Genomic DNA, 24,100 nt, shown 5'->3' on the forward strand with positions numbered 1-24,100 from the left:
GGAAACCAGAGCGTCCTTGCTCGCCGCTGAGGCTGCTGGGATCGTCGCGGCCCCGCCCCAGGGGCCGGCGCCGCGGCTCCTACTTCCGCCGGCGGCGCCGTGGCTGCCGCCACTTCCAAGATGGCGACGTCTTTGGGCTCCAACACTTACAACAGGCAGAACTGGGAGGATGCGGTAAGTGGCCCGCCTTGGGATCCGAGCCCCGGGAGTCGCGGGGCGTGGAGGGGAGCGAGACGACGGCAGTCCGCCCGCTGGGGCTGGAAGCTGGAGTTGGATGGGGGCGAGGCCGAGGCGCCTCTGGCCCGGGAGAAGGAGGGAGGTAAGGAGGCCCCGACCCGAGGAGCTCGTGGGGACCGCCGGAGCCGGAGCCGCGGCCTCGGAAGCCCCAGGCAGGGTAGGGGCCGCCGAGCTCTCCGTGCGCTCCTCTCTCCGCTCCTCCCACTTCCTCCCGGCCAAGGGGCGCTGACCCCAGGTTGGTGGAGCCCGAGCCCTGCATGGGGAAACTGAGGCTCGAGCGCCCGCCCGGGCATGTGCGCGGGGCGCTCCCCCCCCCCCCCCCCGCCCGGGCTCGCACTCGGCAGAGAATGAATGAGGACGCGGCGACCGGGCGAGCGAAGGAAGGGCACGGCTTGACCCGGCTTTCTGTGTTTTGCCTTTGCCCAGGACTTCCCTATTCTGTGTCAGACGTGCCTTGGAGAAAACCCCTACATCCGGATGGTAAGTGACAAGTGACCGAGAGCTCGAGGTTTTCCCTGCATGTTAACAGGCATCTGAGTGTCTTTATCATTCGGCTTACCAGGCTCCCCTCCGGAAGGTGATATGATCGCATGACCCCCTTACAGTTTGCATCGGAGCTCCGATCTCTTTCCTACTTTTAGGGCTAGAAAACCTTTTTCTCACTCAGGCCATATGAAGCAAGTGCTAGTGTGGAGATCAGGTCCAGCTCTTCCCACTACCCTCTACAGCCCACATCTAGCACTTTATAATTTGAAGTTAGTCTGTGAATGTTGTCTTGCACTCATCTTTGGCATTCTCAACGCTCAGCTGAAGAAGTTACCTCTCCATAGATTACAGCCAAATGTTGGGATGAAAAATGAGCACTATTAGGGCTGTTGGTCATGATAGTTGGGGGTAGTTTCGTAGAGGAGGTGGTCACTTGATCAAAACCCAGAGGAGGCACAGGACTAGGGTTTGAGTTGGTGGAAGGAGGAGGACATTCTTGGTAGAGTAGGAAATTTTTGGTGTTAGTAAACTGGGTTTTGGTTGCTACGTAATGATATTTCACTTTACGTAGCCTTTTAAAGTTTGTAAAATTGTCCTCTCAATCACCATCTGGTAAGTAGGTATGGCAAGTAACCTCCCCATTTTTATTTGAGAACAGATCGGTGGTTTCATTGTTATAGGAAACTTCTGATGAGAAAAGTCCCTCTACTAATGCAAATGGATATTTCTTCTGCAGCCTAGGACTTAGTTGCCTAAGGCAGAGGTATCAAACTCAAGGCCTTCAGGCAGCTTACTGCCCCAACAGATTGCAGTGGGAAATGTTTAAGAAAAAATTTATTAAATACAGTACAATGTAGATAATATTAATTCATGGTTATCTAAGACAGTACAGGGCCTGGCAGGAATGCCTTTCTCTTTGGGTTTGATTCCACTGACCCTAGGCACTGAGAGGTTAAGTTAAATGAGTTACCCAGGGTCAAACAGCCAATATTGTCAAAGACTGAACTTAAACCCAGCTTATCTCTACTCAGAAGCAGGCTCTTTACTTACCTGCATCTCACAACATAGTCATTAAGCATTTATTAGGCACCTGCTATATGCCCAGCACTGTGAATACCAAGAAAGGCAGAGGGTACCCTCTAGGACCTCACAGTTTAATGGGTGAGATAACGTGCAAATTATGTACAAACAAGCTATACACAGAATAAATAGGAGTTAATCTACAGAAAGAAGATACTAGAATTAAGAGGGATTAGGAAAGGCCTCCTGTAGAAGGTGGGACTTGAAGGAAGCCAACCAAGGAAGGCAAGAGGCAGAAATGCGGAGAGCATTCTAGGCACAAAGGACAGCCAGTGCAAATGCCCAGAGTCAGGAGATGAGTGTCTTGTTCAGGGAACAGCCAGGAGGCCAGTGTCACTGGATCACAGACTGTTACAGTGAAGGAGGGGGTATAAGGTGTAAGAGTAGAAAAGGGGGTGGGGGGAGTCTAGGTTATAGTTGATCCTGGAGATGATAAGGAGCCGTTGGAGTTTATTAAGTAGGGGGTCAGGAGTGTGTGATATAGTTGGACTGGTGCTTTAGGAAAATCACTGGCAGCCAAATGGAGGATGAACCAGAGTGGAGAGAGACTGGAGGCAAGCAGACCCACCAGCAGCTACTGCAGCATTCTAAGTGTGAAGTGATGGGGTCCTGCACCAGGGCGGTGGCAGTGTCAGAAGAGAGAAGGGGGCGTATTGGAGAGATATTGCAAGGGTGAAATTGACAGACTTTGCTAAAGGTTTGGATTGAGGGGTGGTGAGAGATTGTGACTGACTCCTGGGTTGCAAGCCTGGGGGCCTAGAAGGTTGGTGGTGACCATGATAATCCTTGAGAAAGTTGATGGAGAGGTTTTTTGGGGAATGATAATGACTTCCGTTTTGAACATGTTGAGTTTAGGATGTCTGCTGGACATCCAGTTCTGCTCTCTAAAGGCAGCTGGAGAGGTGAAACTCTCCCTATTTTCATAGCCTCAGAGAAGTACAGTGACTTGTCCAAGTCACATCTGGTGAATGCTGGAGTCAGTGCTTACACAGAGCAACTAAATGATTAAAAAGACTTGTTCTCTTAGCCTCAGAAGAGAACTACAACCAGTATATGGCAGTTTCGAGTTTTAACAATGTCCAAAAGTGGAAGGGGCTGCCTCAGAAGATAGTGAGTTTGTTCTGACTGAACATTACACAGAGGCTGGATGAGTTGTCAGAACTGTTATGGAGAGATCACTAAGGTATGGTGAGATTCCATGATCCTAAATCTCTGGTCCTGACATCTGTCCTTTGGTTCTACCTTTCTAGGGGCTTGTTGAATGTTGCCACTGGACGTTGTACACTCAGTATGTCCATATCATCTTTCTTGCCCGCTCTCCTCCCCCTAAACCTGAGCACCTCCTTTGTCTTCCCACATCATTCTTCTAATCACTCAGGCTTGAAACTTTTCAGTCCTTTTTTTAACTCCTTCCTCATACTACCACCACCCCCATTTAGTTGCTGTGTCCTCAGTCCTGCTTCTGTACTCTCTCATATTTCTCCCCCTCCTTTCTACTGTAGTTGCTACCACATTAGTTCATGCCCTTATTACCTGGCCTAGTGTAGTGACCTTTTAACTGGTCTCCCAGCCTCTTGTCTTTACTTTTTCCAATCCATTTTCCTAATGCATAAGTCTAATCACATCAGTCCCCATCCAGACAACTTCAGTGACTTTACACTAATAATATGGTGCACTGGAAAGCACATTGAACTCAAAGAGTCAGATCTGGGTTTAAATCCAAACTTTGGGATACAGTAGCTGTGTTACCTTAGGCAGGTAACTTTGCAGACTCAGGTTCTTCTCTGTATTTAAAGAAAGGGATTGTACAAGATCTTTAAAGATCCCTTTCAGCTCTCATAAGCAAAGAATCTACAAAGGCCCAAATCCTTAGCCTGGCATTCAAGGCCTCCACAAGCAGGCTGTCTCATTTCACACTTAATCCCAGTAATCTCCTCTATATTCCAGCTGTACTAGCTGTTCTCCTATTTCTTCTTTACTTGCCCTCTCTACCTCTTGAAACTCACCCCTTCCTTCAAAGTCCAGCTTATTGGTCCCTTCTTTATCCTCTCTCCTCTTGAATCTCTCATGTCCCTTTTTTGGACCTTGTGCATTCTAATTCATGTTACTGACTTTTGCATGTCTGTCTTATTCTCTCGTTAGGTTGTAATGATCATAGCTAAATTATTATCTCATTCAATCCTCGCAGCCACCCCAGGTGGTCGGAGCTGTTACTATCTCTATTTTACAGATGAGGAAACCAAGGTGGGCAGCAGTTAAGCGACTTGCTCAGGGTCACCCAGCTAGTGATGTCTGAGGACAGATTTGAACACAGGTCTTCTGACTCCAGGTCCAGCACGCTCTCCACTGAGCTACCTAGCTGTCTCTTGTAAGCTTCTTGAGGGCAGGGGCTATCTTATTTCATTTCCATTTCTCCAGAGCCTAGCACAATGTCATGTATCTAGGAGGGATGTAATAAGTATATATGGAATTGTTGGACTTGATCGTGACAACGACTCTATAAGATAGGCTGAGCAGTTATCATTTTACCACTGAAGAAACTCGGGAGTCACAAAGTGACTTAGATCCGTACAGCTCAGCTGGTAGAAGCAGCATGGTGCAGTAACGCATTCAGCTTAGTGCTGAGAGGCCCGAGTTCACATCTTGCCCATCACTTAGTAGCTGTGTCATTATGGATTGGATCCCTGAACCTTTCTAAGTGTTAGTTTCCTTATCTGTAAAGTGGACACAATGATACCTGCTTCACAGGATAATAGCATTCTGTAAGCCTTCAAGTGTAAGTAGTAGTATTAGTAAGTGATAAAAGGATCAGTATGGTAGAGTGTGGTACTGTTTCTGATATATCAGGATGCTTCTGAATGTTGTGAGTCCCTTGCCATCTGTGTGTGTAAAGTGATTTAATACATTAGCAACTGTAGATGCCTATGTATGCACATAAATATGTAAGCTGTTTTGATTGTGTAAACTGATCGATAATACAGAGCAAGTGCTTTTAGTTGACTTTCCTTTGGTGTTTAATTGATTTGCTTTGAACTATCCATAAATTCATGCTTGGTCTCCTTATGACACTGAGCAAAGATTTCAATTCCTCACCTCACAGGATTGTTGTGAGGAAGGTGCTATACAAATCTTGAAGTGCTGTGCAGCGTGAGTTGTTGTCAACATGTTTCTATCATTGTTATTTTTGTACAGGAAATGGCTGGCAGAGTTTTTAACCACATCATAGAGTGTTTGGCACATAGCTTAATGCATGCTTGTTGGTTCTTTAATTGACTGACTGGGAGCAGGGAGGTACTGGACCATATAGGATTAGAAACTGGAACCTTCCCTTCCCTCCTTGCCTTTTGGCGGAGCTAAAAAGTAGTGGGGGACTACAGTTGGACTAGCAGTGGGAATAACAGGGGAGTGTATGACTGTGGGAGAGGTAGCGTAGGGATGCATTTGACAGGGCTTGACAGCTAATTGGATGTGTGGGATGAGGGAAAAGGAGGAGAAAGATACAACAGCAAAATTATGAGTACAGGAAAATGGAAGGATGATGTTACCATTGACAGGAATAGGGACATCAGATGGAACAGTTTTTAGGCAAAAGATTTGAGTTCTTCTTTAGATGATACTGAATTTAAGGTGACAAGGGGAAGGACATCAAGTTAGAGTGGTTCAGTAGGCAGTTAGATATATAGTATGGGAAGAATTGTCAGAGATTGATTTGTTATTTAGTCATCCACTTAGAGTGGAAATCAGGAGAGTGCCTTAAATAAACAAAATGTAGCGTATAGAGAGAAAGGAACTCAAAACAGTTGGATGTGGGAGGAGGGGGAGAAGAACTATTTTAGGAGATAAAGAATGGTCAGAGAGAAGAAACAAGAGTAGAAATACCTAGGAAACCAGGGGAAAGAGACAAACCATCATAAAGGATAAGTCGTTTAAAATGCGAGGACTGAAAAAAGTACTATGGATTGGTAACAAAGATGACATGGTTGACCTTTGAGAGAGCTGTTTCTATACAATATTAGGGAGAGAAGCCATATTACACGGGACTAAATAGTGAATACACCTGGGGAAAATTGGAGCCAAAAAGTGAAGTTTTGTTGCGATGGTAGCAGTAAGTAGCCCTCTGTTACTTGAAGTTAAGTCCTTAACTTCCTATGGCTTGCTTAGGATTAGGTAGGATTCCTGAATAATTCAAAGATAAATTATCCCTCTTTTTTTGTCTTCAGAGAGCCAGGGATCCTAGACACATTTGCTGGGTTGTGTTCTTCCTAATAACTACAGTTTTCTTTTATTTCAGACCAAAGAAAAGTATGGAAAAGAATGCAAAGTAAGTTTATCTGCATTGGAGAACTCTTTCCTATTTTCTAATAAAGTTGCCTTTAAAGATAATAGACAGAAAAATAGAAGTTATTTCTGCAAAGCTTTCCTATGTCATTTGTATCCTCTTTTTCTATAGATTATCTTCTAATGGTGTTGAGTGAAACCAAGGGAAGCCTAACTGGTTAGTCTAAGGGCAAAAATTGATTCGTCTTGTGTACAAAAAGGCAACTAGAATTTGGACTTGTTTCTTCTTAGATATATCCTCCAGAATTGATCATGCCTGTTGGGATAGTTAAATTGGAATTTATGTTATTTTTCCTTATAGATAAAAAGATTTTTTAAAAATCAGTGGTGGTTTCCTTAAGTTTTCCAGCATTATAAAGCAAGATTATTGAAACATTAAACACCAGCCCAACCCTCTTGGTTCAATAATTGTTCCAAAGGAGAAGGCCTTGCCTGTGATTAGGTAGTTGTACTAGTCGGCCTGGGACTGGGCCAGTAAAGGTCTCTGGCTTTGTGCTCCAGATTTGTGCCAGGCCGTTCACAGTGTTCCGCTGGTGCCCCGGTGTTCGCATGCGTTTTAAGAAGACTGAAGTGTGCCAAACCTGCAGCAAGCTAAAAAATGTATGTCAGACCTGCCTTTTGGACCTAGAATATGGTGAGTTTGTGTTGTCAGATGAACCAACAAGTGCCCTAGAAAGTGGTCTCCCATATCCTTCACCAATTCTGACCCCATCTCTGGTTCTAATCTAACCTTGGGGTTCAGTTCCAGGACCATTCTGGAGAGTGGTTTCATCTGATTGATGCCTGAAGGTACAGTTTCTTCCAGGGACATTCTGGACCCACTGTAGATCTCACTTGGCCCTTAGTGAGAGCCCTGGAGGTAATTAGTTGTGACTCAAGGATAGTCCTAGTCCAGACTTCTCAGATGTGCACCCTTGTAGATGAATTTCCACCAGATGGAGTGGCAGGTGAAGTGAGTCACCTAGGAATTGTTCTCATAGCAGTTACTATGGGATTTTTCACATACAACCACAACCCAGACCATGTCTAAATTTTTTTAATTTGCCTCATTTCAACTGAATTCTTATGATTGTGTATTAAAATTTCTTTAAAATGAACTTGATGCTGTCACATTCCCACTGAGGTTGTGTGAATTTCAAAAACAGCCACTTTAGATGTTCTAGTTTTAGTTGAGCTTTCCCTGCTCTCCTCAGCTAGTAATCTCTCCTACCCCTGAATTCTTGTACCTCTCTTGCTGCATCTTTTTATTATTTATGTGCGTGTCTTATCTTGCCTCTACTGGCTAGGAATTTTTGTAATGAATAAATGAAGAAAAATAACTTGTCAGAGGACTAAGAAGACCTACAGATGCTAAGAAAGGGCAATGCTTTTGATAATACCAGTGAGAGTTTTGGAAACAGTTTGAGTGTCGGCATTTTAGGGAGTAGAGGAGAGCTGTAACACTCAGAATGAATGCCTCTGTCCATGCCTCAGGCCAGCAACTTCTGAGAGATCTGATTCTGGGGAGATCCAGTACTTTTGTCTATTATGATCCACTCTCAATTATCCAAAGACCTACCTTTCCAGCTTTGTAGCACATCATTCCTCTTCTCATACTTCATTCTGGCCAAACTTTGAACTTAACATTCCATCCTTCCACCTCTCTTTATTCACATAAGCCATCTACCATGTCAGGAATGCAGTCCTTCAAATTCCTTCAGAGTTCAGCCCAGGTGAAACTTTCCTCCATTGACTCTTCTTTGATAGCCCCTAATTATTAGCCCCCATCCCTAATCAGAATACCATGTATTTGTGTATATATGGTATCTTTTAACTAGAACGTAAGCTTTCTCAAGGCAGAAAATTTTAATTGTTGGCTTTTTGGAAGAGCCTGGAGATATATAGGAAAGTTAGTTGAAATGAAACAACGAAAAACAATCAGTATGGGACTCTAGTCAGGATTGTGGTTGTTAATGAAAATGCCACAGTAATAGATTTTAGCTGAATGGGGAGAGAAGAATTTCAAGAGCCTGCACTATGCATCAAGCTTGTGCCTGTAGTATTTTGGGAAATGGAGCCAGGGGAGAAAGGTCTCGTGCCCTTGTAATTCCTTGATTGTTAAGAATTATCTGTATTAGCAGCACACATCTAAAATCCCTGCTACCAGGAATATGAGGCTGGTGGATTGCTTGAGCTCAGGAGTTCTGAGGCACAGTAGGTCTAAAACCAATCGTGTATCCAGTGCATCCAGTCCATGCGTATCAGTCGTGTAAGTTTGGCACCGGTATGGTGAATCCCCCCAGGAGTGGGGGTAAGAAGGATGCCAGGCTGCCTAAGGAGGGATGAACTGGCCCACATCTGAAACAGTCGGTCAAAGCTCCCATGTCAGTCAGCAGTGGGATCAAACCCATGAGTGGGCACTGCAGCCTCTAACTTGGATGAGATAAGGAGACCCAGTCTCCAAAAGAAAGGGAAAAGAAAAATCATCTGTATATATCAATAAACAGGACAGCTTTAAAAGTATCCTGAAGTGCTTCCATGTTTATTTAAGCTGTATATAAGTATGTGATTTCATACTTTTTCTGTTCTGCTTTTTATTTGGAAATGTTCACTTTTATGTTTTATGTTCAAAATTTTTTTTAATTCTTAAGAATTATCTATATATTTATTGCCTGTGTTCAAATGATACTTAGAGTCGTCCCTGATCCTTATTCAACTGAACATAGGGAAGATAGTATTCTAGTAGTGGTGAGAGTAGGACCCAAAGAGGTTTTCATGTCATGTAATAAAGAGAATAGACATCTATAGATCCTGTGCTGGATAAAGGAAGCTTACCTGTAAGTTTGTTTGCTAAATATTATTATAATTTTTGTATCCAAAATTCTACAAATTAAAGTTAGCCATTTATATTAATTGTTTGAAAGTGAAGCTAACCCCAGCATTGTACATTTAAATTTGGGGCCTATAAGCAAAATTGTTGGAGCAAATACATCTCTTTTCTTTGGTGCAAGTACTACAGAGTAGTTGGAGGCTTTTGTGCTTTTCAAAGCATATGCTTTGAATTAAAAGCAGTTCTTTCTAAGTTTGGTTTAGTCTAACTTGGTTTTTAGAGTCAAGCGATTGAAGTATTGTCACATGAAAGAATAATTAGATTTCTTTTGCTTGGTCTCAGAGGTCAGAACTAGCAAGTAGAAGTTGTAGGGAGGCAGTTTTCAGTTCCAACAATCCAAAAATGAAATGGCTGCCATAGAATATTATGAAGCTCTAACTGGAAGTGTTCAAGCAGAGGCTGAGTGACCACGTATCAGGAATATTGTGGAAGTGGTTCTTACTTTAGGTGAAAAATGCACCAAATGACTTCTGAGGACCCTTCCAGCCCTGATATTCTATAATCTTGTAAAAAATAGTACACATTACTAGGTTCTAGGTCAAAATCCAACATAACATAATCTTATATAACCTTATAATAAAAATTCTTTTTGACTAAAAGACTTCCTTACCATGACCACAAAAATAATTTATTTCTTTCTAGCAGTATTTTATAAGTGACAAGAGCAATATAGGAGTTTGAACAATCCTTTACAGTGCCTTAAATATCTGAAAAAGTAGTCGCTGTCGTAAGTCTTAGTGCATATTCAGTAGATGCAACTTGTTATTTAGACTTTTGGATCTTGCTGAACTTCTCTCTCAACTCCCTTCTTTGATTTCAGGCTTACCTATCCAGGTCCGTGATGCAGGGCTGTCCTTTAAGGATGACATGCCTAAGTCTGATGTGAACAAAGAATACTACACCCAGAATGTTGAACGAGAGGTATGGGAATGTTGTGACTTCCTGAATGAAAGTGATGTGAAATGGGATTTGGGAACTGTCTCCAGACATCTCTGTTGTCACTGTGATCTCTCTTGCCTTTGGCCTCTCGTAGATTTCTAACTCTGACGGAACTCGGCCAGTTGGTGTTCTTGGGAAGGCCACAGCTACCAGTGACATGCTGCTCAAATTGGCTCGGACAACCCCTTACTACAAGCGGAATCGTCCTCACATTTGTTCCTTCTGGGTGAAAGGAGAATGTAAAAGAGGAGAGGAGTGTCCATACAGGTAGGAGAGGAACCTCACTCAGGGATTGCTGGGGGCGGGTTGAGGAGGGGGATGTTCATCCAACTGAGAAGCAGTAACGTATGTTAATTTATTTAATAAGCTTCTGTTACGTGTAAGGCATTCGTTAGAGACAGTGGACAGAGTCAGGAAAGCCTAGGTTCAGGCCTCATCTCTTACACGTGAGGGCCATGTGACTCATTTAAATTCTCAGTGCTCTGTGCAACGGTAAGACTGTAGGATGCTGAACAGTTGCGGGTTTGCTGTTGGTAGAGGCGTTTCCTCACTAGAAGCTCCTTATGTTGATAGCTAGCTATAAGTTTTACAGAGCGCTGTATGCCTGTTATATCTTTTGCTCCTCACAACAACACTGAGGTGTTGATGCCATTATCATCCCCATTTTACAGATGAGGAAACTTGAGGTGCAGAGAGGTTGTGACTTTCCCAGGGTCACACAGCTACTAAGTGGATGAAGCAAGTCTGGAATTTGAGTCTTCCCAAGTCTAGCAGTATATCCCCTAAACCACCTATGCCAATGAAATAACAGGTCAGCTCAGAAGTGCAAGGCACCGTACTGTCTATCATGTACTTCCTCCCCCTAATTACCCTGGATAGACTTGATAGTGTTTCCTTCTTACTTCTTACCATTTGAGTGGTGAAGGTAGCAAGATTACTTCATGTGATGAACAGAAATTCAATTCAGCAAATATTTATTAAGTATCCACTATATGGAAAACCTAAAGTCTAATCAGACATTAAAACTTGGGCACAAATAACTGATACAAGAGAGAAGTATGCAGATTGCACACGTTTAACCTATATTAGATTACTTGACATCTTAGGTGAAGGGGAGGCAGAAAAATTTGGAACTCAGAATTTTATAAACAATGAATGTTGAAAACTATCTTTACATACAATTGAAAAAAATACTATTTTTTTAAAAAGGAGAAGAAAAGAGAGAAGTAGGGTAAGTGCAAAGAAATAATTCAGGCAGAGGTGTGAGGAGTTCTTGATGGAAGCAAGGGACACCCGAATCAAGCCATGAAGGGTAGAGAGACCAGCAGAGGCGGAGAGAAGTCCATCATAAGCATGTTGGGATGGTGTAGAGATGGGAGATGACAGGAAGAGAGTAAGAAACAGTATGGCACAATTTGACTGGAATATACAGTACGTGAGGGGGAGTGCTTTGAGATGAAGTTGGAGCCAGATTACAGGGCGTATTGAATACCAGAATAAGTTGTATGTATTTTATTCAGTGGCTATTAGTGAGCCTCTAAAGGTTTTGGAGAAAAGAAGTGATAGGATTAGAGGAGCATATTAGGAAAACTACATGGGCAACGGTGTGCCGACTACTTTGGAGAGGAAATAGAATGTTTTTTGTTTTGGTTTGGTTTTTGGTTTTTTTGGGGGGGGCAGGGCAACTGGGATTAAGTGACTTGCCCAAGGTCACACGGCTAGTACACGTGACAAGTGTCTGAGGCCGGATTTGAACTCAGGTCCTCCTGACTCCGGGGCCGGTGCTCTACTGACTGCGCCACCTAGCTGCCCCGAGGAAATAGAATGTAAGCACAAATAATGGTTAGGACAGTAAGGTAGTAAGTGAGTTGAAAGGGTACTGGTACAAGTGATATTGTGAAGATAAAATCAGTAGGTCTTTGTAAATGATTAAATGTAAAAGTATAGAATAATTTTGACACTTTAAGCCAGGATAAATAGTAAGATGGTGGTACTAGCAATATAAATAGAGAAGTTAGGGAGGACAGGTTGTAGGGAGAAGATAAATTCAGTTTGGGACACAGGATCATAACTATAGAGCTGAAAGGACTTTAGAAGCTATGAGTCCAACCTCTTCATGTTACAGATGAGAAAACAGGCCAAGAGAGGTTAAGTGATTTCCGTGGGATCACAGAGCTAGTGAGCATCTGAAGCTGGATTCAAATTCAGGTCTTGATTCCACATCCAGCACTCTATCCATTATGCCACCTAACTGCCACATGTGGTCTGTGTGGGAAATCCACATAGACACATCCATAAATATATTTTGTGCATGTGTGTGTTTATGTGTATTTTTCCCCTTCTCTACCCCTTATTCTTTGGTGATTTCAGTTACTCCAGTGACTTTCAATATCACCTCAATGTGGGGGATTCTGTGTGTGTGTGTGTGTGTGTGTGTGTGTACATATATATATCCAGACTCATATTTCTTATTGTTCACACACACACACACACACACACACACACACACACACTTCTTTTTTGTGTCACCCACATAAAGGTCATATTGAAAGTCACTGGAGTAGGTGAAGTCACCAAGGAATAAAGGGTAGAGAAAGAAGAAACAGAATATTCCTTCAGCAAACATTCATTAAGCACCTTTGTACCCAGGGAATATAAGAACAGAAACAAAAGTCCCTTGCTGTTAAGGAGCTTTTCCATTCTATTTAGAGGATATAATACTAGGAGGATAATGTACACAGAGAAGCAAATACAACATATATACAAAGTAATTTCCAGAGGGGAAGACCCTATAGCTGGAGGGATCAGGATAGGCCTTATGTGAGAAGTGGTCCTTAAGCTAAAAACTGAAGGAAGCTAAGGAGTCTACAAGGCCAAGGTGAAAAGATATATTCCAAAATGGGGATAGCCTTTCAAAGGTATGGCAAGAGATGAGTGCTTTTTGTAGGAAACAGCAAATACACCAGTTTGGCTCAAACATCATGTACTTGCATGAGAGTAATGTGCAGTAAGCCTTAGAAAGCTAGATTAGAGCCAGATTGATGGGGTATAAATTTTTAAAGGAAAAGTTTGTATTTTTATTTTAGAGCAAGGGCTCTTAGCCTGGGCGGGGGCGGGGGGGACCTGTCTATGGATAGATTTCAGGAGATAATGAACTTGAATGGAAAAAAATTACATCTTTATTTTTACTAGCCGCTAACTGAAATTTAGCATTTCCTTCAATTATCAATGTTGGCAACAAATGTTATACTGAGTATGGATCTACAGGCTTCACCAGATTATCAGAGAGATCCGTGACACAAAAAGAGGTTTAGAACGCTCATCCTAGAGGCAATAGAGACGTGCTAGAGATTTTTGAGCGGAGGTCTGATATAGTCAAACCTGAGCTTAGTGGTTTGGTTACTGTGATGAGAATGGATTGGAGAGGTTGGTTTCAGGGAGACTAAGAGGCCATTGGATTAATAAGGATGATGTCCTGAACTAAGATAGTGGACAGGAGACAAATATAAAAATATAAACAAGATTTAGTAATTAACTTCCCTTCTTTACAAATATTAAAAACTATGGGAACACTATAGTCATTTGTTTGTTTATTTGTTTTTTTGGTCAGTTTTGCTGAATTGTTTTTTCTTTTGTATTCTTTATTACAAGGAATGACCGGGGGGAGGTACAAATGTTTGGAAAGGAGGACAATGGAAAATCAAAAATATCAGTACTTTTAAAAAATGAATCTTTAAAAGACTTAAGCAGTTTGATACAAAGAGTAAAAGAGAGGGACGAATTAAGCATGACCCAAAAGTTGCAGACTTGGATTACCAGAAGGACAATAATACCTTCAATAGAAGTAGAAAAGTTAAGAAGATGGGGGAAGAGGTGGTGTAGAATAATAACTTTTGGACATTTCTGAGTTTGCGGTGTCTATGGGGAACATCTATTTGGAAATGTGATGCAGCACAGGTGCTCAGGAGAGAGGCTAGGGCTGGATCTGATAAAACAGTATCATCTACATAAAGATAATTATTAAACCCATGGGAGATCCCAAGAGTGAAGTAGAGAGGGGAGAGCAGACCCTGGGTTAGCACCACTGGGTACATGCACACATAGTGGGTAGGACATGGGTAATGATCCTATGCAGGAGAATGAGGAGTGACCAAACAGATAGGGAGGGAACCAGGAGAGAGCGCATTGTCTTGAAAAATCATTGAGGAGGGAATATCCAAAAGGAGGGGAATGATCACCAGTGTCAAATACTGCAAAGGAAGTCAAGAAGGATAAAAACTTTAAGAAACCACAAGATTTGATAATTAAGTAGCTTTGCAAAAGCATCTTCAGTTGAGAGATAAGGTTAGAAGACATATTTTAAGGAATTGAGAAAGGTAATAAAGTTTAGTTGAATATAAGCAGCTTTTTTCTAAGAGTTTGGAAGTGAGAAGGGGAATGACCTAACATAGCAGTTTAAAAATGGCAAGGTCAGATGAAAGTTTGTTTTGTTTTTTCCTTATTTTAAGGATGAACATATAAGTAGCAGGCTGCTAATAGAGAAGGAAAGATAGAAATTCAGAAAAAGAGAGGGGATGATTACAGAGGCAAACTACTGGATGAGACGGAAAAGATAGGAGATCAGGGATATAAGCAGAGTGGTTGTCCTTGCCAGACCAAGGGGTTGTTCGGTAAACAAACATTTTTAAGCACCTCCTATGTACCAGACGCTTTTGCTAAGCACTATACCACTCTTCATGGACTAGAGTAAAAGAGGAGAGAATGTGGGACGATATCAAGGATTTTGAGATTATATAGAATAAAGCAGGAAAGAGAGCTCATGAAAATGGATTTTGTTTTCTTAGTAAAGTATGAGATGAGTCCATCTGCTGAAAGGGGGAAGGAAGGGTTGTATGGAAGGTGTGAGATAAATCCCTTTTGTAAAGGGGAAAAAAAAAATAAAACAACCTAATGAACCAACTAGCTAAAGGAAAGGAGATGAAAAGAGAATTTACTTGATTAGCTGAGAGGAAGAAAAAAGAGAAAGAAATAACTAGATAAAAGCAGAAGAGGAACAAATAAAACCCAAAAGGGAGAAGAGTAACAAACAAGAAGAGGGGATTGAGGTGGGGGAGGGGAAGAGAGCCAGTGGGAACAGAGCTGCCTTTAAAAACATTAAAATAAAATAATTTAAGAAACATAATACTGTGTTTATAGAAGAGAAGGGAAAAGAATCATAACTTAGAGAAAAAGAATTTTAGAGACAGATGGAAGAAAATATAAACCTAACTCTTACAGCTTTAAATGTGAATAGATTAAACAATCTAATAAGACAAAAAAAGCAACAGATTAGATAAAAAAATAAAACCCAACAGCCTATGGCTTATAAGAAATACATTTAAAAAAGAAAGACATTCACAAAATAAAACTGAAGGGATGGAGAAAAATTTACTATTCATCAAGTGAATCCAAAAAATCAAAAGTTGCCATCATGCTGTCAGAGCAAAAACATTAAAAGAATAAAAAGGGACAATCAAGGAACTGTATTCTGCTGAAAGGAACCATAGACAACAAACCAGTATCAGTAATAAACTTATATGTTCCAAATGCCTTAGCGGCCCAACTCATAAAAGAAATATCTAAGCTTCAAGAAGAAGGCATAGACAGTAACATGGTAGTGACAGGAGCTAACATCCTAAATAGCTGGAAGATTATTCAGCATTCATGGCTCAGCCCTGCCAATATAGTAAAAATGACAATACTACCAAAATCAACTTATATTTTTAGTGCTATACCAGTCAGATTACCAAAGGGATACTTTACAGAGCTTGATAAAATAATGATGAAATTCATTTAAAAGAAACAAAAAAAGTAAGGACAAAGGGAGAATAATACTTCTAGGCCTCAAACTATATTATAAAACAGCAGTCATCAAAACCATCTGGTATTCTTTAAAGAATAGAGAGATATAGAACAGGCTGACAAAGGAGATTCAGGAATGATAGAACTCAATAACTTAGTGTTTTGTAAAGTGGAAAACATAAGTGTTACCTAGGGAAAAACTTCCTATTTGATAAAAATTGCTTGGAAAACTGAAACGCAATCTAGCAGAAATTAGGCTTAATCCAGCACCTTAAGCCACATACCACAATATATTCTAAATGGATACATGACCTTAATATTAAAGATCATATTATTTTTAAAATTAGAAGAACTCTCACAGTTATGGATAGAGGTTATGGATAACCAAACAAGAGAAGCAATTACAAAAGATAAATTAGATCGTTTTGATTACATGAAACTGAAAAGCTTCTGCGTAGACAACTTTAATGCATCTAGGATAAGAAGGGAAGTGGTTGAATGAGAAAAAAATCCTTCTATCAAATTTCTCTGATAAGGGTTTGGTATTTAAGATATTTAAACAATTAATATATGTGTATGTGTATACATATACATGTAAACTAATATCCATTGCCCAATAGATTAGCAGTCAAAAGATATAAACAAACAGTTCTTGAAAGCAGACGTATAGAGTATTCACAACTGCATGAAAAAATGCTCCAGATTACTAATAATAAAAGAAATGCAAATCAGAATAATTGCAAATTACCAAAAATGGCAACAGTTAATGTTATAGGGATTGTAGAAACATAAGCACATTGATACATTATTGGTAGACCTGGGAAGTAGCACAATCATTTTCTAAAGCAATTTGGAATTAGGCAAAAAAAGGTGACTAAAATATCTGTATCCTTTGAACCAGAGACTCCATTACTGGGTTTATATTCCAAGGAAGCCATCAATAAGAATAAAATCCCCATGTACTCCAAAATATTTATAGCAGCACTTTTTGTAGTAGCTAAGAATTGGAAACAAAGTAGATGTCCATCAGTTGGGGAATGGTACATGAATGTAATGGAACATTACTGTACTGTATGAAATGATGTCTGTGATGAATAGAGAAGCATGGAAAGATCTATTTGAACTGATGCCCAGTGAAAAAAGCAGAGCCAAGAAAATGGTAAACATAATAACTGTGACAATGTAAATGGAAAGAAAATGACACCAAAAAATTAAAAGTGTAACAAAATTATAAAAAATCAAGTGGGAATCAGATGAAGAGATATGAGAAGACACCCACAACCTAACCTTTTGTGGAGCTGGGAGATCCACAAGTGTTCCACAATACATATGGTATCAATCAGCTGTGCTTGCTTTTTTTTCCTCTCCAAAAACAATACTACTTGTCACATGGGATGGCTCTCAGGGAGCAGGATGGAGAGGGATACATGGGATACTATACTGAGATAAAAAACAGAAAACATCAATAAAAACTTATATTAAAAAAAGTTTTAGAGCAGGGTTTCTTAAACCAATTTTTTTTGTTATTTACTCTTCTCAGAATAATATTTTTAAATGTATAAAATACGTAGCATTACCAAGGAAAACAATTATATTGAAATATAGTTATGAAAGTTTGTTTTTTAAAGTTCACAGACCTTAGGTTAAGATTCCTGATTTAGAAGAATTTTAATAGATTCAGAACTCACTTTGCAGTTCTTGGAGATATCCCCCATATATTTCACCAATACATCCTACTCTGTGTTCAGTAAATACTTGGAGTCATTGTAACAAAAGAGCTTTAGAACAAATATTTGAGAAATGTGATAAAGAGTTAACATTCATAAAAAGGATTGCCGTACAACATTGAGAGCCCAGTTGAAATTAACATATTTATAGTAGACCCAGACAGCAGTTTTATGATTTTTCTCCAGCTGCATTTTGGCAGCTCAAGATCAGTCATGAGGGGAAAAAAATGATAGAAACTACCCAGAGTTGCCAGTTAGCAGGGTGGAAATAATGAAAGGTCAAGGGAGGAAAAGTAGAAGAGAGGATATTATTGAAGTGGCTGACTGTGTAGGAAGGGAAGTACAGCTGCTGGAACAGAGTTGATAGACTGGAAGAATACCGAAAAACTGTGGGATTGAAAGTCATGGTTAAGGTGAGTAGTAAAAGAAGTAGGAAAGGTAGCAAGGCATTATGACCAGAGTAAGGCATTTCAGAGTCCATGATCTTGGAGATGCAAAGTTTCTAGTGAGATATAAGGTGGGATTATCCTTGGATGTCTTAAAGTTGGAAGTCATGAATTGAGGAGTTCAAGATGCTAAAGGAAGAGTATTCAAAAATCGCAATTAATGAGAAGGCTGAAAACGAATACAGAGTTGTAGTTTGAATTGTGAAGCGGCCATCTAGTCCATCCCATACCTGTGAACTGGATGGCAATGAAAATGGGGAAGGGAACTAAGGGTATAAAAGAAGGTGGAGGTTGTTCAACAGAGCTAATAAGATGTGGTTTTCAATTTTGATAAGCATTTTTTGTGACTTCTCTTAAAGTAAATTTATTATGTGGCCTAAGGGAACTTTGGCTTCTTTAGCTTTAAAGTCAACATTGTTAATTTTCATCCTAATTCATAGGCATGAGAAGCCTACAGACCCTGATGATCCTCTTGCTGATCAGAACATCAAAGATCGATACTACGGTATTAATGATCCTGTGGCAGATAAGCTGCTAAAACGGGCTTCAACGATGCCTCGCCTGGACCCTCCCGATGATAAGACCATTACCACTCTCTATGTTGGTGGCTTGGGAGATACAATTAGTGAGACAGATCTCAGGTATGTGCGTATATTTTAATTGGTTAGGGGACATGCACACCCCATAACCCCACTGGAAAAGTAAAATTTAATATGCAGTAGTGGCGGTAATGGAAATTGATGTAAGGCAGCAGATTGGGAGATTTATTCTTTGGGTTTATATGATTACTGGTGACCTTGTTATATCTAGTGAACCTTTTTGATGTGTCTGGGCTAAGGAGAAGTGAGCAGTTTGGAAGCAATACCCTGATGGATTTCATATTGTAATGAGTATGGAGACACTTTGAAGAAAGAGGTGTTAGTGATTAAAGTTTCATGAAATTCCCGTAGCTACAGAGGACATCATTGTTGTTCAGTTGTTTTTAATCATGTCTGACTCCATTTAGGGTTTTCTTGGTAGAAATACTGGAGAGGTTTGCCATTTCCTACTCCAGCTCATTTTATAGATGAAGAAACTGAGGCAAACAGGGTTAAGTGACTTGCCTAGGCTCACACACCTAGTAAGTGTCTAATCTGTATTTGAACTCAGGTCTTCTGATTCTAGGCCTGGCACTCTATCCACTGTGCCACCTAGCTGCTGAGCCACAGATTTGGTCCTGGTTAAATAAGGAATAGTGACAAAAATTGGAATGGTAGTCCCAAGGAAGTGGAGACAATATTTCTGATTCTTCCCTTAATGAGAAAAAACAATATTTAACCATGGACCTGGCTGTTTTCTGTACCTTCTCTACTTTGGAAAAACACTAAGGATGGTGTGGTCACAGAAACAAAGATCTCCATAGACAGAAAATGAGCATGTAGAGCTGTCCTCTGTCCTCAAGTAAAGAAATGCAGCTAATGTTCTTCTTCCCTAATACGATTCCAAGATGATAAGACTGGCAGAGAGGGTTAGGATGATAACCAAGGACTTGGCGGGGACGGGGCAGGGAGTAATAAAGGAAAAGGAGGACCTTTGTCTCAGAAGTTTGCCTTGAGGAGCGGAAGAGGACTTCCATATTCCTTAAGGAACATTCTCCCCACCTTGTTGAGTTTATTTCATTTCTAGTCAAAAGCAAACTATACGTCCAGACATTTCATCCAGTGTAAAAGCAGCACAGTTGGCCGGCACTCTTCTTTTGTTCTTTCTCTTAGGAGCCAGGATAAAAAAAAAAAGAGGAATGGGGGAGAGATTGCCCAGGGGTCCCCAGGTGGCTCTATTCTCCGTAGCAGTGAAAGAGTTCACCTGTTTTCAGTCTAACTATGCTATGTGTTTAACTTAAGGGAGATTTGGATTGTCCATCTTTCTGTCCATGTAGAAATCACTTTTACCAGTTTGGAGAGATCCGAACAATAACAGTCGTACAGAGGCAGCAGTGCGCTTTCATCCAGTTTGCTACGAGGCAGGCTGCAGAGATGGCTGCCGAGAAGTCCTTCAACAAGCTGATTGTGAATGGTCGCAGGCTTAATGTGAAATGGGGAAGGTGAGCTTTGTGTTTATGCTTGTCTCTTAACAGATTTTTTTTTTGAGAGACTGCAGTATGGTGAGCTGTATGCAAACTTAGATCGTTAGGATTCCAAGATAACATCAACTTGTGTTTGTGGGCAGCCTAGAGAGTGGTAGCGGGCAGTGTCTTTGGGTCATCTTGCTCGGCATCATAGGATGATTTTGATTTTGTTGTATGTTTCAGATCTCAGGCAGCCAGAGGTAAAGAAAAGGAAAAAGAAGGAACCACAGACTCTGGAATTAAGCTGGAACCTGTCCCAGGACTTCCTGGAGGTGAGTTTTTATTCCATTGCTTGCTTGAATATATTAATAACAACCGGTTTGTTACTCTGAATAGTAAATAAATTTCCCCTGTGACAGGTAGCAACTCCTAGTGCTCCCATTAGCAAAGAATAGAAATAATGGGAGGAAGCAGCGGTTAAATACTCCTACTTTGGCCTTCCTGCACTGAACATTATTGTATCTAACTTGTGTTATTCTCTTCTTTAGCTCTTCCTCCTCCTCCAGCAGCTGAAGAAGAAGCCTCTGCCAATTATTTTAATCTCCCTCCCAGTGGTCCTCCAGCAGTGGTCAACATTGCCCTGCCCCCTCCTCCTGGGATCGCACCTCCTCCCCCACCAGGTAAGACCTTCCTTTTCAGAAGTTTCTTTATCAGCCTCTAGCCCAGAAGATAACGGACTTCTTATAGTCCTAGGTCTACCCCTAATGCTCTGCCTGGGTCTGTCCTCAATTTCTTTCTGTACAAAATAGGGGGATTGGACTAATTGATCTCTAAGCCCCTTCCAGTTCTAACATAAGATTTTAGAATTCTCTGGTGGCCCTTTATTCCCTCTAGAACCAAATATGAGCCCCTCCGTTTGGACTTTAAAGCACTTCACAACTTGGCCCCAGCCTACGTTTTTTACACCCTACAATCCAGCCAAAGTTGATGGAATGCTCTGTCTCCTGCCTCCATTCCTTTGCACTGGTGTCCCCTTCTTCTCAAGCACCACGCCCTACATTAAGCTTTTCCTGATTCTCTCCTGTAGGCTATTCCCTGAGCCCCTCTTCTCTCCCCTCTCCCTGCCCCCCAAAATCTACCTTGTATTTATTTTGTATAAACTTAGGCATATGGCATCTACCCCCTTGCCCTTGAGGGCAAGGACTGTTTCCTTTTTGCCAGAGTGGACACTTGACGAGTGCTTGTTAATTGATTAGTAGAGCCCCAGTCTCCTTAGAGGCAGTCTAGATTTTTATACTAGTTTTGTTTCAAAACAATATGACACATAGAAATTATGTCATCAGTTAATTGATCTCTACTTTTACAAATCACAAACTCCAACGGTATCCAAGAGTGGCCCTTCCCTAAAACCAAATCTTCAGTCTTCCTTTACAAAATGTCTGGTATATGCAGGGCATGGAACTAGGTGCTTTGGGGATACCATCCTGATGTTTGCAGCTTAGAGGGTGAGATAAGACTTGAATACTAAAAGATACTATAGGATAGAGAATATGCAAGTGCTTTAAAAGAGGTATGAAGGAAGAGATTGCTTCTTAGATGTGATTGGCATCTTAACAAGGAGGATATAGAAAGTTCTTATGGCAGAATATTGTTGAGTCACTTTCTGTCGTCTTGTTCCACTACTTTCCCAAATACCTACACAGCTCAGCTTACCACCACATTCCTTCGATTTATTCTGCAGAACTCCATAACCTGCTGTCAATCTGCTGAAATTTTTTTTTCTTTGTCTTCAGCTTTCCTGTATTAATCAGCAGTGCAGCTAAGAATTTTGCCATAATGTGTGCTTAACTGGTTTATTCAAGGTTCTGTAAATAGGACTTTGCTAACATTATGTAATGTACTGCTTAATAGACATCAGGAAAATTGGTGTGTAACAGATCTTTCTTTGGCTATTGCTCTGTAAAATTTGTTAAAAAATGACAATCTTACTCCAGTCTGCCATTCAAGAATTACAGCTAGTGAAAGAGGCTTGCACCAATTTTAATACATCATCCCCAAATCCTAATCAAACCTTGCCTGGCAGACTACTCCTGCTCAGGAATCCTTGAACTCTAGGTACCCAGAGGATGCCTTCAGCCCTGTTAAAATCTTAGGAGGAGAAAGGCTGAGGGAGAACAAGTAATTGGATGGACATCTTTAACTCTGGAGGCTGGCTTGGAAGTCAGTTTTTCATTAGGCTTTGTTTGGTTTACATACTTTAGACTGGGAGAGAAATGAAAATTATCAAAGTTTGTCAAGAGAGCTGGAAAATGACACATCTGTTCCTTCCCATCTGCAGGTTTTGGACCACACATGTTCCACCCTATGGGACCACCACCTCCCTTCATGCGAGCTCCAGGACCCATCCACTATCCTTCTCAGGATCCCCAGAGGATGGGGGCTCATGCAGGAAAGCACAGCAGTCCCTAACGTTCTGCTCCAGTGGTTGGGCTCCAAGGAGGAAAGGCGCTTTAGAAATGTAATAAATAAATCTTGGAGTAAATATTTTTTTCCTTTTTAAGTTTCCATGGTAGCATATAACATGCTAAGATAGGGGCAGACAGAGAGCTGGAACTGAGTTCCTGAGCATGGGGCAGGTGAACGGAGCCCTGATAAACTGATATTAACAAATGTGGTCGCTAATGTAACAATGTCCTTTGCTTCTTAACCATGCAGGAAAAAAGAGGGTCAGGGTGAGTGTGGAGCTTCTGGGAACCTTAAGGAGAGTTGTAATTCTGATTGTTTGTATTCCTTTGTGTGTTTGGGGTTTGACAGACTTTGACCTGGGGTGAAAGTAAACATTTGACAATATTTTTAATATGATCCTTTTGCTAGTCATTAAGGAGAGTCGTTAAGGATTATTTCCCTGTTACCCGAGGTCAAACTTTGAAAATCAAGCACCCCCAGATACTTTCTTTCCTTTCATCCTCCTCTTGCTAAAGGAACCTCTTCCAACAAAACAAAACCGACTTCTTTTCAGTCTTAAGAAAGCTCCTGCATATGCTCTGGCATCCAAAGTGACTGATCTCTTCACAAAACTTTGGGGCCTGCATTGCAAACTAATGCCTCCTCTCACAAGGGAGATGTTAGTTAACCTTTCTAACTGTGAAATGAACAAACTTTTTATTTTGCTTGTATGGATGAGCTGTGACTTACAGAAGGGTCTTTATTTAACTTGCACCTTCATGTGTTTCTATCTGATTTTCTGCTGCTGCATAGGAGGCTGTCTATTCCTTTTCTCATTATAGAAATGTTGCTTGGATGTAACTGAATTGTAGTCAAGTGAAAAAGGTCAAAGAAATGAGACCTGTTCTAAATTTTAGAATTTTTTAAAAAAGTGATTAAAACGGGCCAGTTTTTCCAAATGTTGTCGTGAGCCTACTTCTAATTTTCTGTAGTATTTTCTTCCACCTCTGGTGACTGGTGTCTTTGGGTTAATGGAAGTGACCCCAAAATTGCCCATCTCTGAAGTGAAGTAGTGTAACCCTTTGCATTTATATAGCACTTTCTTGCTTTTCAAGGCACCTTCAACTCTGCTCGGATTTTATCCTCATGAAACACCACTGTGAGGAAGGTAAGGAAGGGATTCTTTTCCCCATTTTCAAGGTGCAACCCAGGATATACCAATGTAACAGTTATTAAGTCTGCTTACTAATAATTGGCTTCCCCTTAGTGTAAATAGATCTTACGGTAGTAGTTGGAAACTGGGTTGTCTGAAGGAAGCCTTGTGGACTTTTCTCTCCAGAACCTTTGGTTAAAATCTCAGTTGGGTTTCAGGTATGTTGAATGGATGCTGTTGTTTCTCCCATAAATGAGGTTTGCATCTATGCTGGACCCAACACCTGATTTTTACTGGATAAGTACTCAGTAGCAGTACCTGTTAAGACATACGTTCTTAAGTAATTAATAGGACCAAAGTCAGGTATATATTTCTTTAAAATGTGTGAGGTTTTCATTTAGATAGGTATATTGGATTTTTTTCTGATGAGACTTTTCCCTAGCCCAGGGCAAAAGAAGAAGCTCAGAGCTGAATGAAATAGCCCCCACATACCTA

At 40.9% G+C, this 24,100-nt stretch overlaps 1 protein-coding gene across 1 annotated transcript; it reads left to right on the forward strand.

Annotated features, from left to right (window-relative positions):
• On the forward strand, window positions 1–23,411 carry RBM22 (RNA binding motif protein 22). Its single transcript, XM_036752035.1, has 11 exons — window positions 1–174; window positions 664–717; window positions 6,095–6,124; window positions 6,643–6,775; window positions 9,831–9,931; window positions 10,044–10,216; window positions 18,404–18,604; window positions 19,879–20,043; window positions 20,251–20,339; window positions 20,556–20,687; window positions 22,346–23,411. Exons 1-11 carry the CDS (start codon window positions 121–123, stop codon window positions 22,474–22,476), a joined length of 1,263 nt encoding a protein of 420 aa, XP_036607930.1. The 5' UTR covers window positions 1–120; the 3' UTR covers window positions 22,477–23,411.
• Window positions 23,412–24,100: the final 689 nt, after the last annotated feature.

This window comes from Trichosurus vulpecula, chromosome 3 (genome assembly GCF_011100635.1).
Source record: "Trichosurus vulpecula isolate mTriVul1 chromosome 3, mTriVul1.pri, whole genome shotgun sequence".
Classification (NCBI taxonomy): domain Eukaryota; kingdom Metazoa; phylum Chordata; class Mammalia; order Diprotodontia; family Phalangeridae; genus Trichosurus; species Trichosurus vulpecula.